General features: G+C 41.6%; 1 protein-coding gene across 4 annotated transcripts in view; it reads left to right on the top strand.

Moving 5' to 3' along the window:
• The window catches only part of TMC6 (transmembrane channel like 6), a 36,990-nt gene extending 19,263 nt beyond the window's left edge, over positions 1 to 17,727 (top strand). For 2 of the 4 annotated variants that reach the window (XM_048489981.1, XM_048489980.1), the window contains 12 exons: positions 1,266 to 1,421; positions 2,617 to 2,786; positions 4,102 to 4,183; positions 6,324 to 6,421; positions 7,226 to 7,321; positions 8,832 to 8,907; positions 9,681 to 9,814; positions 11,723 to 11,899; positions 12,952 to 13,030; positions 13,728 to 13,816; positions 15,325 to 15,385; positions 17,023 to 17,727. In XM_048489981.1, coding sequence (XP_048345938.1) covers positions 1,266 to 1,421; positions 2,617 to 2,786; positions 4,102 to 4,183; positions 6,324 to 6,421; positions 7,226 to 7,321; positions 8,832 to 8,907; positions 9,681 to 9,814; positions 11,723 to 11,899; positions 12,952 to 13,030; positions 13,728 to 13,816; positions 15,325 to 15,370 — 1,203 coding nt within the window. In that variant the 3' untranslated portion in view covers positions 15,371 to 15,385; positions 17,023 to 17,727. Of the gene's footprint in view, positions 1 to 1,265; positions 1,422 to 2,616; positions 2,787 to 4,101; positions 4,184 to 6,323; positions 6,422 to 7,225; positions 7,322 to 8,831; positions 8,908 to 9,680; positions 9,815 to 11,722; positions 11,900 to 12,951; positions 13,031 to 13,727; positions 13,817 to 15,324; positions 15,386 to 15,809; positions 15,852 to 17,022 lie in introns of all 4 variants that reach the window. The other 2 variants (XM_048489983.1, XM_048489982.1) reach the window with 2 other exon arrangements.
• Positions 17,728 to 17,981: the final 254 nt, after the last annotated feature.

Raw genomic sequence — 17,981 nt, 5'->3', positions numbered from 1 at the left:
GCCAAATGTCACAATTGGAAACATATTTTTCTTTGCTTTTACGTCACCCTTTGTGGGAAGAAACGTTTTTACCCATGATTAATGAATCTGTCATAACTGCCATCCCTACCTTATTTAAAAGGTCACATTTTTGTGGTCAGTGTTTATTTATTTATAAATATTTGTACCCTTATAGCGAAGTCTCTAGACGGCTTACACAGGTTGAAAACAATAAAAACATCACAATAAAAACATTAAAACTATGACAATTAAAACAAAACAATAACATCAACATACAAAATTAACCCCAATCCACACTTCCTCACCACCCAGATCAGCAGCTGTAGGAGGGGTTTTCAGGGGTGGCAGACAAATGCCTGGGCAAAGGGGAAGGTCTTCACCATGTGCCTAAAGGGTAGACCTATGGCAAATCTCCAAGGGGAGACTGCTCCAGAACCTGGGGGCAATCACAGAGAAAGACCTCCTGCAAGTCCCCGCCCCCTGCACCACTATTATTTCCTGTCACAATTGATAAAATGCATTGGAATCTCCACCCCATACAAAACCCACCCTGAATTAAAAAGAGTTCCCACTCATAATCCTTGGCTGTGATTACAACAGGGCCTTACAGGTGACATAAACATGGACCTCTAGTTTCACACTCATTAGTCATAAAGGATAATCAATCATTCCATATGTACCTGCACTGAAATAATGGGAAAGATAGCCGCTTTTATCATTCCTGAGCAACCTTACTCATGGTTCAAGTAATAACTACTCCAGAATGGTCCTACATCTAGCATCAACCTCCCACCGCACTATTACACAAAGGGAATGAATTACCATTTTCTGTGCCACCACTTGGGGAGGCCTTCTGAAACAGGTTCTTGGACTTCCACACAAAATCCAACCCTGGTGTCTGTGAAGTGTCACAAGACTAAGTTGTTTTGGCCATAGCAGATTTAGCACAGGTGTTCCACTGGAATGAGATGTTATTTCTTGAAGACTATATCTCTCTTATGCCTCCATCTTTTCTTGTAACTGTTTTTTCCTCAATTCCTGTTCTAAGTACGCCTATAGCTCACTCCCCTGGACCTCCCCTGGACCTTACGCCTATAGCTCACTCCCCTGGACCCAGGTTGTCTCCATCAATAGAATTGCTGCTGGTCCTTTATGGATGGGTGCATTTTTTTAGAATGCTGTGCTTTCTTTAATGGCCACTTACTTTGGAAGATATGATTCAGGCCTGTGCTCATGGACTTTTCTGATTGGCTTTCCTTTTACAGGAGTGTCTGGCTGAGCGGCAGTCCAGGTCACACCCATTAAACCTGTGTAAGAGGCTGCAGAGGCTGGTAGTCCTGCTGCTCGCCTGGACGATATCCCTAGGCACAGTTCTGGGTTGTGTCGTTGCTGTCTACTATTTCTCTGAATACATACACCACGTAAGTGACCTGTAAGATCTCCAATTCCAAAATGTATTATGCATTCAGCTGCAATGGGATTTGGTCTCTGGTTATTATCTCTGATTTCCTGGAAGTATGAAGGGGAATCCTTCACGGGAAGCCCTTCACTGTGCTCTCAAGATACGGTGCCTGATCCCAGGAAAAATTGTAAAGAATTCCTGTAGGAGTTATCTGGATAGGAATGACTTTGCTGTTTCCATAATACATGATCAGATTCTCTCTCACTCTTCCCCCACCCAGCCTTGATGGAGGATCTTACACAGTACAATCATGTGAGGATATCAAAAAGTTCTTTTCCAGTGTGTTCTCCAGGAACAACATTAGCATCTATTTGAGCATCATGTTTATACATACACATGCTGAAAAGCATGGCACATTCTTGGCAGATGCTAAGCTAGAAGGTCTGTGCGCAATGAAGCCCCTGCATTTGTTAAGCAGATGTTTGACTGTAACCTGATAGCATCATCCTGGAAATATTTTTGATGGCTTCCATATGGATGGCCTACAGCACCTTCCCAAATTCAGTTATGCCCTCCTATGCCAGTGGACATCAACAGATTTAGAAGGGTCTAACTTTTCTTAGGATGGCCCAGCTAGTATTTAAACTGCAGTGGTGACAAGCTCCCTCTGGGACCAGTCTCAGGGGCAAACATTTATGAAGCCGAGCCATGCATTCATCCTTGATGTCCTCACCTGGGCTCCTTCCTCGTTTTCATTTCTCTGTTGGTCTATGTCAGGGGTAGGGAACCTGCGGCTCTCCAGATGTTCAGGAACTACAATTCCCATCAGCCTCTGTCAGCATGGCCAATTGGCCATGCTGGTAGGGGCTGATGGGAATTGTAGTTCCTGAACATCTGGAGAGTTGCAGGTTCCCTACCCCTGGTCTATGTGAGTACAGCAAAGCACATTAAGAGTTTAGTAAATTAAAATAACCATTTGTGTTGCATGTTGTTAGTGTAATAAATAGACTGAGACAGAGACTAATTTCTCCTCTCCTGAGGCTGTTTTGAGGCATGACTCTTGTTGCAATTTGAGTGACTCTTCAGTAATGCAAGAAGCCTACTGGGGCCAAAATCCTGTCCTAGCTTAGTTTGAGTTAAATGTGGGAAGGCATTGGGAATGCCTAGCGCTGCACCTTGTGGAACAGGTAATACGTTAAGTGTCTCCTCCTTAGGTTCACCTTAAGAGGCTCACAAGCAGCCAGACCGGGAATGAAGCCGAGCTTCTGGGCCTGCCTCTGCTGGTCTGTCTGATTAACTTGCTCATGCCGTACATGTACAACCTCTTGGCTGTCTGGGAGAAGCAAGAGTCTCCAGTCCTTGAAGTATACATAGCCATCTGCAGGTAATCCAGAGTCTGGAAGCTTAAATCAAGGGAGTCAGATGATAACCGACATGCTGCTTCTGCTGCCTTTTCTGGACATTTTGTAGGGCCTGACTGCATGATACATCACTCCTAGTCTGTCCCAGGGAATATCAAGAAGACGTGCACAGTGAGTTCCAGACAGGCAGTGGCCAATTAAGATTGGGCATTGATACATAAATATTATATGAGCAAAACAAGAAACAAGGAATCCTATGTTATAAAGGCAACAAATCGCTGACTTGCAAAAGCACTGTAGAAATGAGTCTTTCTCTGCTGAGGTTTTGTCATTAGATACTTAAGGAACAGCGCAGTCATAGTTCTTTATTTTGTTCAAACTGTTCAGCAGTTTTATCCAAAGTAATTCAAACAATTCACAGACACATTGTCGGTTCTATCCTGTTTTGATAGCCTTCATCAGTGTACAGTGGACCATATAAGCTTCTCATTGAACTAAAGATCTGTTACAAGAGCTCCCAATCTCTTTGAAACAATCAAAATGGTGCTGGTTGCTCAACCATTGTTAGTAGTTTTGTTCCAGTTAATATTGAGACCATGGCATACAGCACAAGGGAGGTTTATTACCCTCTTCCCTCACACATTGTTTTCAAGCTGAAATGGCTCTGTGGAACTGTTGTTTGCCCCTTTGGATAAATGTCCTTGTAATTGGGCAAGTTGACAGTTCCCTGGACCATTTCAGGTCAGGAAAATCATTTACAGAGTTGGGAAGGAAAGCCTTAAGTTCCCTTTTACCATATGCAGAGATCCTGATTGAAATTGGGCTACAACACAACAATGAATTCTGAAGTTTTACCTTAAAACTCCCAATACACATTTGCTTGATAATCCTGGGGATGTATCCAGGAGCAAGGAACTGTGTAGTTCCTGAGTCCTGTGTAGTTCCTGAGCCCTCCGGGGGAGGGCAGTTTATAAATATAATAAATAATAATAATAATAGTTACGCATTGTGTCAACTGCTGTCATTAGGTGAACAGGCAAGGGGGCTTGGATCTCAGCATGTGGTTCTGCTGTGTGGGGCAGTCCTTCCTTTGCAATGGTACAAACACACTCCAAGATGGCAGGCAGATTTGATTCCAGTGCAGCATTGTTGTGCCTTCCTATCTTTCAGAAATCAGACCCAGAGGAGATCAAAAAGCAATCTCATCAGGAGACAAGAGGTTGCATCTGGCAATCTTCACAGTAGTGGAGGGGGGGCGGGGGGGATCAGGGTTACTGGTTAATCTGACTGGGAAGCACATTTTTTCTCCAGGAATTTTTTCTCTTTTTTTCCATGCAGGAACTTAATTCTGAAAATGGTTATTTTAGGCCTGCTGTGTTACCATTGGCTGAGCTGGAAAGTGACATCCTCAGAGATCAAGGTCAGTGAGAACTGCAGAAGTTTCTGGGATACGTCTCACAATGGCTGGTCCAAATTCTTATCTCGCAGAATAACAGAAAAGAAGGAATGAGAAAAGTGGCTTTGTGTAACTGGAACAGGAGACTTTTTCCTCTGTCTTTGGTTCAGTGTTGGTTAAATAGCCTCCAGTGTGACAGGTCATGGATATCTGCTCTAACAAAATGAGACCCTTTGCAAACAAAAGGTTCTGTACAGCAAGCAGCCTGTCTTCTTGCTTAGGATGATCCAGGTTTATGCTAAAGATAAGGGCTTTAGGTCAAATGATCATGTCCCTTTTTCTCAAATACAGAACCATCCAGGTTCTGATAACCTGACCTCCCACTTGGACTATAACTGTGCTCTCTGTGAGAGATTTCTTGGGAAGATACTTGGAAGCTGGAAATGTAACAAAATTCTATAGACTTCCTTTTAGCGAGAGCAGGCTGCATCATGTTTTGTGAATTATTTGCCTGGTGCCTGGTAATATTAGATTTTATTAGTGTTGTTTGGATCGAAAGAAGGGTTAGATTCCTACACAATACTTTAAGTGTTATACTTTAGAAAAGCATTTTATCAATCTGATTTCAACTGAAGTATTCAACAGAACACAGTATATGGTATCTTATTCTTTAGGTTTCATTAAGGATGGGCTAGTACTCCCTTACTCAACTGCAAACTGAACCCTGCCCCCTTCAAAAGCAAGTAGGAAGGACTCTCCCATCAGCAGAGACCTTTCTGTCTAGCAAAAACAGGTTCTGCTCAGATCTTACAGTCAAATGGATGAGTTTTGACTGACTGTGGCCCCTCCCCATACAATGTTGAGAAGGTACTTAGCAGAAGGCTCCAGAAGAGTAGAAATTTGCACAGATGGACTCCGCATCTCATGACTGTGTGCAAGGACATTCTGGTTTGTGTCCACAAGTATGTCATGTGCCCCTTGGGTGGAATGTACATGTGGGGGAGGGGAGGGATGTCCCTCAGTATTTTTCCTAAGATGGCTGCATTATCAGTAAATGGGAACAGGCAAGTCTTGTCATCAAGGGATCAGTCTGACCCACAAGACTGTCTTCTCTAGCCACCAGCACAATCCCTGTGATCCCACTCTACCTTCCCAGCTGAAACATCAGCAAAGAGCTTTTGAGTTCATTCCTCCCAAACATGAATAGCAACAAAGGCTGTAATGCAGTTCTCTGCCAACCCTGCTATGTACTTCATCTGTGCCATGTACCTCATCTGTGAGCAAGTCATCAAGCAAATGGGAACGATCAGATAAAACTTCTATGGAAAGAACATTAACATAATGTGCTGTTACTGGGGTTGAAAAGCTCTTTGTCTTTGCCTCTCCTCAAGGAGGGTCAGTGGGTCGATCTGGCTCTTCAGCCCTGGCTCAGTTCAACTCATGTGCCTAATTAGAGAAGCATTTGCCAAGCAGGATTGCAAAGGACTGAGAGCCACACCTGTAGTAGCAGAGGCAGAGCTACAAGGGGGACAGGGGGTGCGCGTTGCACCGGGCACAGGCCCGGGGGTGTGTGTGTGTGTGTGTGCAAAAATTTCAGGTTTGTTTTTTGTATTTTTTAGTTTTTCAGTTTTTGGCCTGCAGGGGATGCAGTTTTTAAGCTAGCAGCACCAAAATTGTTTCCAATGGGAGCTAATAGTAGATGGGGCTACTCTTTTTAGGGTCCATAACTTTGTACCCCCTGAACCAAACTTCACCAAACCTGGCTGGTATCATCAGGAGAGTCTCCTAAAGATGCCCTGAAATTTTGATTCTGCTAGCCTAAAAACTGCACCCCCTGCAGCCCAAAAACTGAAAAAACACTAAAGAATACAAAAACCACAAACAAACTGGGGTGGGGGAGCAAAACTCATATTTTGCACCAGGTTCCATTTTCCCTAGCTACACCTCTGCTAGTAGCTATATGCTGTAGGAATAAGAGTTGGATCCTGTAAGTGACTGCTAGCTAACACAAAGGTAGCCCACGGGCTGAGCACTGTATGAATTTGGGAACTGCTTCCAGATCATTTGCCTGTTGCAAGGATTTGGGGGTATGGGAGCTGTGTGAACAGTGGTGGGAAGAACCGTTTTTTTTCTGTATGTTCTAATGTCTAATCTCTTTCCACAGTGCTGGGAAACTTTTGTGGGGCAGGAGCTATACCGTTTGGTGGTGATAGATTTCATTTTTACCCTATTGGACATCTTCTTTGGAGAGCTGATTTGGAGGTAATGCTTAGACAACCCTTTCCCAAATATTAAAATTTTCTCTAACATGCCAACCCATAAAAGCCTCCCTCTATCTGTAATGTGCTCTATGTCATTTACCGTAGTACAGATCGTATATACCTTGAGGCACTTGTAGTCAAGAAGGAAGAGATTAGCGAGAGGGTAAAATTGTTCCTACATTTTTAATGTATGTTTATGAATGAAAAGAAGTCTCTGACCTTGAGGTGCTAGCCAGATGCATTAAAATTGCTATTAACTGCAGGAGGATGTTATTTGCATCCCTTCATTAGAATCCTAAGTAAACTATATTGGAAAATATGGGATTTACTTCTGAGTGAACACTATTAGGATTAATATGGTTCTCCCCATTAGTTTGCCTCTTCACAGACAGACCCAGGAAAATGTAGATCACGTGGATGAAAGCCAGAGCGGTGGGGTTGTGAAAGGTGCCTGCTACTTCCTCCATTACGAAAGATGTCTTTGCTGGGAACTGAGAAGAGAAAATTGTCTGGGAAAGGGCAGGGGCAGTAACAGGGAGATAATTGTATAGCACTTTTTGTGCAAATTTTTTTGTTTCTGTAAAAATACCTTATTGTGTGTATATATATATAGTATTGTACTGTTTTTGCTCTTGAATTATATAATTGAGACTTCTGTCCTTTGAATCGGTTTAATTTAGATAGCTTGTGCTGTGAACCACTTTCAATGTAACTGTATGCATATCAAGAATCCGAGGGAGGCATTCAGCAGCCAATTTTTAAATTGTCTTGATCTGTTTTCTTAATCTGCATCTCTGTTATACAGAATTATTTTGGAGAAGAAAAGCCAGAATAAGCAGAGACCAGAGTTTGACATTGCTAGAAATGTGCTGGAGCTGATTTATGGACAAACCCTCACCTGGTGAGAAATTCTCATTCCCATCCTCTGCAGGATTGCTACCTCTTTATTTACTCATTCATGCAGGGGTTTGCTAAAATTTTCTCACACTGAAGAGATTGAAGCATAAAACATTTTTTTTAGAAAGCTGAGCATCTTTAGAATGTATTTATTATTAATTCAAAATATTTAGGGCCAGCCTACCCCTCCACAGTGTTTAAGGTAATATCCAACAAGAATAGCAAAAATCAATAGCAATAATACTAAAATAAATATCCAGGCCAGCACTAAAACTAATGGGGCCTAATTAGCCACTTTCAAAAGCCTGTTGAAACAGGTTTGCTTTCGTTTTCCTACAGATTTCTGTGCACTCACTCCCATCCAGCTTCAGCTTTACCACTGAACTATGCATTCGTTTTCAGAGCTTGTGTAGATTTTTTTCAGTTTTGTCTCCCTAGTAGAACTCAGTCTCAGTCAGTAGAACTTAGCAGAGGAGGAGGTTTGACAAAGGAGGAAGGCATTGTCTCAGATGTGCAAGTTTCAGGCTGCAAAGTGTTTCAGAGCTGAAAAAGCATCTTGAATTGGACCTAGAACTTCACCAATACCCCTAATAGGTCATACTTCTATCTCCCCACACCTGTGAGCATTCAGGCTGTGACATTTACGTTTAGGGTTCAAACTATCCAAGGACAGCTAATGTACTGCACATTATAACAGCTAAGTTACAAAAACATAACAGCCAGATCTAAACTTTCCTGGAAGGGGTACAATTGTCAGGTCAGCAGATTCTTATAAAGATTGGAAGAGAAAAGCCTCCAATGCAGCATCTCACTAAATTTCAGATCTACTTCCCTTTCTTGAAATCATTGCTATGTTTAAATTAAGGTTCTTTGCGTACCATTTATAATTTAGGCATAATCCTTTGCGTTGTATGCTTAGCTCCACTAAATAAGCACATCCATCTTCAAGGGCTCACACTTGTTACATGTTCATCTCTTCCAGTGTGTAGAGGTAAGAGCTCTGCATTCACAGGATGGCCATGCAAGTGAAGAAATGGAAGTTAAAATCTGGGAAACCTTGGTGTACTATTTTTTTAAATCCAAGTCTCTAGACTTCAGTGTTGTAGAGAGAAGTCTGAAAATATTTGGGCAGTGTCTGATGGAATCTCAGAAATGAATGGGATAGATAGCAAAGGTTGCCAATCTGATCAGGGGGTAAACCCTCCATTTTTAACATGTTAAGATATATTTAAACACCTTTCTCATCAGGCCGCAATTGCAAATGCATCCGTGTGGTGTAAAGCCTCAGAGCCCAACATCGCTCATTATCATTGGCTCTTTCTGCCCACTTGTCTCTAACCCCACACTATTTGACCTTTCCTTCAGCTTGTCAGAACATTTCATAACCTATGATAATCCTTGAATTATGCCAAATCCTGCAAGGTTCTTATTGCAAACTTTGTGTGTGTGTGTTTGTGTAGCTGCGAGTACCACACAAGCTTGTTCTGATAGCTTTTTGTCTCCCTTTCTTCCAGGCTGGGGGTCTTCTTTGCCCCACTCCTCCCAGCTGTCCAAATCCTCAAGTTGGTGCTCCTGTTCTATATTAAGAAGGTAATGAGCTGCTCATCTCTAATGCTCTTTTCCTGGCACTGAGGCAGCCTTGGCAGACGCAAGCATGGAGAAGGCCGCAGAAAGGGTTGCAGTGCAGAGAAAGGAGGGGGTAGAAAATTATCAAGCCAGGCTGAGTGGAAGGAGGGACAGTTCTAAATCCATAGCTAAGGGCCAAACCTGATAGACGTTAGCTTTTTAAAAAGAGTTCAGTCTGTGTTCCCCGCAGCCCAGATGGGATGAGAGTACAGTCTTGGGGGGAGGAAGGGCTCCTGCCCTCCCTGCTTCCTGCAGCCATTTTCCTTGCCACCACAGCATTGGGAAAAGGAGTTATTTCCTTGCGTTTTCTCTCCTCCACATGGAAACCTGGACCGCAAAAGCTAATGTATAGTTTTTTCTCATCTTTTAGGGAGATAGTGTAAAGTAGTGGAAATCTGTCTAGGATCCCTGTCCCTCAGTAACCAACCTACCTTTTGCTTTGTCACTGACAATAAGATGAGATTCAAATGCACAAAGTGGAGCCTTTATGTTTCCAAACTGAGAAGCCAGTTTTGAGGTGGCTACAGTTTAGAATAGAATAACAGCAGGGAGTTAACCCTTTGCCTGCCAGCTAGGCTTTCCAAAGGCGTATACACAGGCACCAGCTGTTGTTCTCCTTAGGGGTTGCAAATGTATATGTCCCCTGTTCAGTTGCTTTCTGATGAAGCTTCAGTCCAAGTCTTTTGTGGGTAAGAACAAATGAAACAGTTTAAACCATCTGGATTTTCCCCTCCCAGATGAGCTTGATGAGAAATTGCCAGTCTCCCAGTAAACCGTGGCGTGCATCTCATATGAGCACCATCTTCATCACCTTGCTGTGCTTCCCTTCGTTCCTGGGTGCTTCCGTATTCCTCTCCTACACCATCTGGTCGTGAGTAGCTTTTCTGTGCAAGTGTAACATCTGCTGCAGTTAGAAAGTTTGCCAGGTGCAAATGTAATAGATTGGACAATGATGGGAACATGCTTTTGCCACTTCTCTGTAATTTCAGTTCTGTCTCCCATTGAGTCTGCCTATTTGGTCTACGTCTTTAACTCATACCAGAAGTACCATGTTCTTCATCTAAGCCATTTCTCCATCCCTTGGAAAAGCTACTTTCTTCCCCAGTAATAGTACAGTATCAAGAGAGGGGAAGGTGTTTTAACTAATCTAGTGTCAAGGACATCATGTCTGAACCAGATCTCTGTAATATACTGAGCCTACGTCCATGCCTCCATGATGGACTCTCTCTTTATATATGCAATTAATGCAGTATTCCTTATGCCTTTGTCAAATGACCCTTGTGTACTGCATACTGTAAACCATTCATTCATTATTATAATTGGCAATTGTTTGGATGGTTTCCTCTGTAAAATGATACCAGATTTGCACATTGTCAGAGATGCCCCACTTCAAGTATTGCTGAATAAATGAGAGAATTCCCTTCAATAGGCAAAATCAATTTTTACTGCTAAAAGTGTAGACATATACCCAATTAGGTTTTTTTTAAAGAGGTTAGATGAAGGTAATGTAGGAGAGTCAAGTTCCAACGGAAGGACCAGCAAGGTGTGTATCCAGGCACATTTGCTGACGCCTACATTGTGAAAACATTGGTATCTTTTTGGGGGGATACCAATTTGTACATTTCTTTTGTGCGTGTATGTATATATTTCATTCAGCACAACTGACAAAACATAATATAATATAGGCTGTGTGAGTTAATAGAAGGATATTGTAAAAAGCATGTAGTTTGCAGGGCCTCTACTCTGATCTCATTTTCATTCCAGACAATTTTATCCCATGATAATGGCACTGTTTCTGTACAGCATACAAGTTAGTGGTGTCCTCAAGGCAGCATTTCTGTAACAGGGAAAGTGTGTTTCCCCAGAGTTCATGAAAATAGCTGCAATAATGCACTCTCTTCCCCTCTCACCCAGCTAATACAATAGAAAGTGCTGTGTGGGATGTGTCTGAATGAACGTAATGGGCTAATTGATTTTTAAAAACTTTTTTTATAATTGCTCCGAATTGATTACTTTTTAATGCTGTTTTTCTCCAAGGAGCTTGCAAGGGTTAACATCCCCTCATTTTATCCCCAGAATGATGATGTGAAGCAGGTTCAGCTGAGAGACAGTGACTGACTGGCCCATGGGTTTGTTACATTTCTATCTCCTGTTAGTTTCAAATGGTTTTCAAAGCCTGCCCTGCTCCTTACTGAAGAACGTTAGCATGGGAGCATTCTGTTAGCCATCAAAGAGTGACCCCTCTTTCCCATCCTTCCAGCATCCCTTAGAGCAGGGACATGATCCTGGCTTGCCCCAGTGTCTTCAGTGACTCAGTTGGTGGCTTTTCAAGACTTAGCTAAATTTCACACCATGAATCAAAACTGCTGGTTCCCTGCTCCGCCCCCAATTTTCTGAAATGCCCCTAAAGCTCCATTTCTGAGTTTGCATTTCAAACTATACTAGTTTAATCACATTTAATTTGATCACATTAGAATTTAATCACATTCTAATTTAATTTAATCCAATTTAATCACATTAGAAGGAGAACCAGCACTGGTGTTGGAGCAGGATCTGGGAGATCCAGGTTCCTAACCCTCCTCTGCCATGACGCTTACGGGATGAAGTTGGACCAGTCACCCCCTCTCAGCCTAGCCTACTTCACAAGATTGTTGCTCAGATCAATGACGGCAGGGTAAATGATGTTGTATGTTCCTTTGGGTCCCCATTGCAAGAGAAAAGTGGGGTATAAATATATTTAAATAAGTATGTAGCTTGTGTGTGCTTTGTGTGTATTCAGAGTGAGGCCATCAGAGATATGTGGGCCCTTCCAAAGCCTGACAACTGTCTATGATTCTGGAAAGATGTGGGTTACACAGCTGGAGAAATCTAACCCAAACCTTACTTGGTTTACATGGATCCATCAGCACATGATTCAAAACACCTTCTTCCTGTTCGTCATGTCTGGAATTTTACTGTGAGTTCAAAGAATTTCATTATGTATTCATTCCTGAAAATCCACTGGCAATCCCTTCCTGTCCCCTCCCAATCTAGCATGTCAGCAATTTGGGGAATACAATTTTACCAAGTATGGAATTCATCTTAACCCAACATATAATTAAAATGAAAGAAATATGAATTTGTCCCCTTTTCCTAGCCCACCTTCATGACCAGCAATACTTAGTTTCATAGTAGTGGCTGATGATTTCTGCTCCTCATTAATCGAGTTGGGTCACTGATTAACTGCCATGAATGGTGTTTGCTGAAGCAAATCCTTAGTGATTGCTAGAGGCGCTATGACTTAATGATAGAAGTTAAACATGCTAACTTTTCCTTTTGTACTTAAAAGAGGCCATATAGACTTTCCCAAAAACATAAGTTTCCTGCTGTACAATATAATTATAAACATACAAACAGTGCACGTCCTGTGCTCAGACAAGCATATTTGCTGTGGCTCATAATGGCTGAGGCATCAAATGTACACTGGAAAGAAAATTCCAGTGAACATCATGGGTCAAAACATATGTGAAGAAGGTCATAGATCTCCACCCATCCTTAAAAGGTCAATTGCACACACAAGGACACTTGCACAGCTCCACTTTGAATCAATGCTGAATGGTAGGGAAAGGGGATTTAACTCTTCATCGCCTATAGATGGACACCTATTCCTCTCTTGCATGGGAGAGAAAGCAGGGAAGAGCCCACTGGTTAGCAGCAGCTAGATAGGATTTGGATTAATTGCTTCTCTGTTTATAGGTATTTAAGTAATTTACTTGTCGCTTCACTTCCTATGTGACCCAAATCTGAATCAGATTTGCACAATTTACAGTTAACAGAAGAAGAGTGTTTATTTTGGGTCCTTTGATGCACCGGCAGCAGGAATTGCTAATGGCCTGGTGAATCCTTGCCTCTTTGAGCAGTGCTGTCTATATAAAGACAGAAGCATTCTTGCCAGTCAGCATTTCTTATGTCAGGGTTGCTGTCAGCTCCTCAGCAGTGATTTTACATTCTGCACACTTATGATTGCAGAGCTGTGATCTACCTCAACATCCAGGTGGTGAAGGGTCAATGGAAAATCATTTCTCTCCTGAAGGAGCAGATTGCCAATGTGAGTTGTGCAAAGGGTTCTGTATCCTTTTAGGGGTTGGTCGCTGAAGTCTTAGAAGGGCAGAGAAATATTTATTGGCTTCAGGTCAAAAATGGGTGACTTTCCCTTACCAAGTTTATTTTGCTTTTCTGCACAAAAAACCAGGATTCCACCTAAACAGAGCAAACAAAAGGTTGTCCTGTGTCCTGGCTTCAAACCCTACTTTTCTTGGGACTATGATAAAATGTCACAGCAAGACATTTAATATGTTCCCAGCTTTAACATGCTTTACGACCTATTATAAAACATAACAGATGTCTCCGTTGTCTTGGACGGAGCAGCTTCTAAAACTAGCTTCTACAGTGGTTCCCAAAGTGGATTTAAAAACAACAACCTAACACCAAACATTTTTGCGGGATGGGACTACTTTGAAGTTGCTCCGGCTGAATCAAAGCTGGCCAGCTTCTGCAGGTGGAAAGTAGACAAGGGAGAGGCTGCGGCTCAGTGACAGAGCATCTCTTGGCATATAGAACGTTCCCAGGTTCAGTCCTTGGCATCTGAAACCCTGGAGAGCTGCTGTCAGTCTAAGGAGACAATACTGACCTTGATGAACCGAGGGTCTGATTTTACATAAGGCAACTTCACGTGTTCATTGGCAGGCATCAGAACACTCATTTCCTGATGCCTACAGCCTTAAGTAGCTACCACTTGTTCCTAGGAAGGTGAGGACCAGGGCTTGTTCCTCATTCCACAGAGAAGCTGTCGTAACATCTGGGGGAAAACGAGAATGCAACAATTGAGGATCAGGTAAGCCTTTGGCACTAAGTCCCATGGCCGTGACAAGAGGCTGCTCCTCAGAAGAGATCATGTAGGAGTTCCTGGCTGTGTAGTTTTATCAACAGCTTGAATGCATCAATTTTAGCTAAGCCTAGTATACGCTTTGTCCAGAGTCTTCCCAGCCTGTGGATTCATGGCTAGAAGTTTTGTGCTCAGAGCTAGACTGCCTGCTGGGCAGCTAGAGACTTTTGAATGATGTGTAACTGAATCATTTATTTTGATTTTGCCCCCTTTGCAGCAGGGTGGATTTGATTTAAATCAAACTGATTTAAATTACTAGTCAGTAGGCTACATTTACATCACAGTTTTCTACAAAAAGACTCATTCTTGCTGGTATAATCTTAATATTTACAACCAGATTAAGGTTTCATTTTTAGAATAACATTTTTTTCAAATTAGTTTTGCAATTATATCAAAAATTACTGATTTGGTTAAATACCATTAGAAATATATAGATCACCTTGCAATCATTTTATAATTGTCTGTCTCTGGTTTCAGTCAAGCCTCCAATCCTTGCATTTCTTTGTTGCAGCATTTGCATTTTGCATGCATTTACTCACTGGTAGAGGAACTTCATTAAAATATTCCCAAACTAGGTCTCTTTTACAAGATGCTGCCATTATAAAATTTCTCCTCCAGGGAGAGAATAATTTGATAAACCTCAGGCTATACACACAAAGATCCCATTTCCAAGACTTGTGGAATATTCTGCTCAAAAGGGTTCACTTTCATTTTTATGTCTTGCCTACCCTCCTTACACTTAGCTCCTTGTGCAGATCAATTCTGTGTACATAGATTTGTAAAGGAACACTGGGATCAATGTCTTTTTCTCAGTTCTGTGTATTTTATAACATTATTGCTGTGAAGAAGAAGCAGACACAAATTCAGTTTTGAGAACTTCAGAACCAAACATTTGAAATAATACCTTCTAGATGGAAAAACTGCCCAAAACAATCTTACAGAAACCTCTGGAAGAGCATGACATTGTGAATGGATTAATGGAATTCATTTACCAAAAATTTAAACATGGCCTCATGCTACCTAATTAAAAACCAATCCTTATTTAATGATGAATAACCTTTGGACTATAATGTATCTTAAACAGAAAACTATATTTAGAGAGATTTTCCCCAAAAAGCATTTTATTAAAAAATAGGATTTAAACAAAATCTGATTTTTTTTTAATTTTTAAAAATCTTTGATTTTTATCCATCTTGCTTTGCAGTGAAGACATAGTAGAACTGGCTATGGCGGTGAGAGCAACATGAGGGCGCCGAGAGGCATCTATCTCCACAAATCTAAATAACGAAAAAAATATGTTTTCACAATTCCAAGCAGGCTGTTGCTGGCTGTGCTTCCTGCTTCTCTTGTTTTACCCAATGGGCTGTTGTGCCCATACAATGAAAATGCTGACCTGTTTCCTTTGTGAAAGTTCTTTTTCTAGAAAATGATCTTGATAAAAGCATTCTATATGATAGGGAGACCAGCTTGATGCAATGCGTAACAGAACTGGGCTCCTGCTGAATTCCTGCGAAGCAGGTACTGCAGCTTTAAAAAAAGCACAGTCGGGTGAAAAGAGTTGCCTTTTATTTTCCCATCTGAAATAACCTCTCCTGTCTGTTTCTCTGCCATTGGGTATTTTTAGATTGCAAAAGAAACCCTGCCTGGGGAGAGAGTTGGGGGGACACAGGTCCAGCACCCATGTTATGCTTAAATGCCCTTGTCTCCATACTTAAGATTAAGGGGAAGGTAAAACAAAATAAAAAACATATTACACAAAACTTCACCATATACAGGGAACTGTCCTTGGTTTCAAGGGTGAGGCGAGAGGTATAAGAAAAAACAATTTTGCAGAGCGCGCCCCAACGTGGTAATTTTGGTGCAGTATTTGTTTTTCTTTGTTAACAAAAATACTGGTTGAACGCTGTACATATTGTTACTAATGTCTTATCATTTTCTGTAGATTATAGTTAGAGCACTGAGAAAAAATCCCTGTTTTTTGCTTGTAAGTATTTCCATGATTTGGAATTGGTGTTCCCTGTATATGGTGATGCTTTGTGTAACATGTTTTTTATTCTGTTTTACAGAACAGCCTTGAAATTTTCACGAGGCCAGTAATTATTTAGATTCTGGCTAGCTGTTGCTGTTATTGTGTTAAAATTTGCTGTGTGCCTGTATCGTATAGATTTGTTTTGAAATAATTCTTAAACATTGCCATGATGTTATAAAATAGCTTGTGACTTTTTAGTCTTCAGCCTGGTGGGTACAAATTTTCTCTTATCATTAAATGCCCTTGTCAGCATTATAGGAAAACTGCACAGCCAGCATTCAACCTGATGAGTTGTGATGCTATAAACCGAATTGGTTAGTTTGCCTCTCTGTACTGGTCTCACCCTGACCTGGATAGCCCAGGATGGCCCGATCTCATAAGGTCTGGGAAGTTAAGCAGTGTTGCCCCTGGTTAGCATTTGGATGGGAGACCACCAATGAAATCCAGAGGTAACCAACAGGAAACCATCTCTGACATCTGATGCCTTAAAACCCCTACAAGGTTGCCATAAGTTTGCTGTGACTTGATGCTACTTTCCACCAAACTTAAGTCTCAAATTCTTCCATTCCCTAACTGATATACCAGAAGAAAATAAGTGTTTGGATTTATACCCCACTTTTCTCAACTGTAAGGAGTCTCAAAACGGTTTACCAACTGTTTCCCTTTCACTCACTACAACAGACACCTTGTGAGGTACGTGGGGCTGAGCGAGTTCTGAGAGAACTGTGACTAACCCACAGCCACCCGGCAGGTTTCATGTGTTGGAAAACAAATCCCTTTCACCAGATAAGAGTCCACCGCTTATGTGGTAGAATTGGGAATCAAACTCAGTTCTCCAGATTAGAGTCGACTGCTCTTAACCGCTACACCACAGTGGCTCTCAGACAGTAGAACACACTTATACCCTCCCATCAGGCGCCTGAGATTAAAACTTAACAGCAAATAGAGGTTGAAGATCTTTTGCTAACAGCCATTCTTGGAAGAGAATATAAAAGGAACAATACAAAAACTAGAAAAAAAATTGTATGCCACAGGGAGCTGAGCTGTGCATTAGGACCATTATCTTGATTATAAAGTTATTATCACCTCTTACTGCTATCAATAACATCTCAAATTTCCCTTTCAGTTCAGCAGTTCCTTACTGAACATGCAAGATGAGCCTTGTGCTGTGCCTGAAATGTTGCCTGGACTCTGACAGTAGCGGACAGATGTTGAACTTTCTCAGAATGCCCTGTGGGACAGGCCTAATGCTGTTGAAAACATCAGCATCCGGGTATTGGCCTTCTGCCTTCCAGCATCTCCATTCTCAGAAGCTTCACAGAAACCTTCTATTCTTTCCTAGTGTTTGGTGGCGTTTCCAGCTTCTGCAGACAGGCAAAGGAAGTCACCTTGCATACAAATCCCAGGATTCCTGAACAACTTGAATGATAGTGAAGCTGTTCGTTTTTCAGAAGAAAACTGAACTGACTGAACTTTAATTCCTTTTTTTACTCTGAGGTTCCCATAGTGAATTTGCAGGATCACAGAAGTACAATGTGAACCTTATAACAGGAGTTAGCAGAATGTGTATACATTTCTTTCACCCCGGGACATCATTCAGTGTTTTTACGAACAATCTTTTTTGCAAATTTCTCATTTATGTGTGAGCATAAGTAACACTCTCCTTTTAAATCTTCTCCTTTGTTGGAAACTAGTTTGACTGGATTGGGTGAAATATGTGAGACCAGAATGTCCAAAACAATAGGAACTGTAGGGCGTGGCCATGAACACAGATCTTTCTATACATTTTAGCATTGTTCAAAGGAATAAAAAAGAAAAATCACAACTGCAATATGATCTTCATCACTGCATCACTGAATTTATAGTTAAAGTACAGAGCAAGATCGAATTCAACATTTTGCCAGCTGGGATGGAGTTGCAAGTTGAAACTGCCCCAGGAGCAAGCTGGGAAATATGGCCTTGGTGGCCCTATCCCAATAGAGACAAGGGCCATTCTGCCATTGCTCACTGTTGGGCTGTACTCTGTACTGAGGACCAAACTGTTGTGGATCTGTGATTGCATCTCCTAATATGCACTTTGACCTG

The sequence above is a fragment of the Sphaerodactylus townsendi genome, linkage group LG03, assembly GCF_021028975.2.
Source record: "Sphaerodactylus townsendi isolate TG3544 linkage group LG03, MPM_Stown_v2.3, whole genome shotgun sequence".
Lineage (NCBI taxonomy): Eukaryota > Metazoa > Chordata > Lepidosauria > Squamata > Sphaerodactylidae > Sphaerodactylus > Sphaerodactylus townsendi.
Note: the sequence above shows the minus strand (reverse complement) of the source record. Positions and strands in the feature narration are given on the sequence as shown.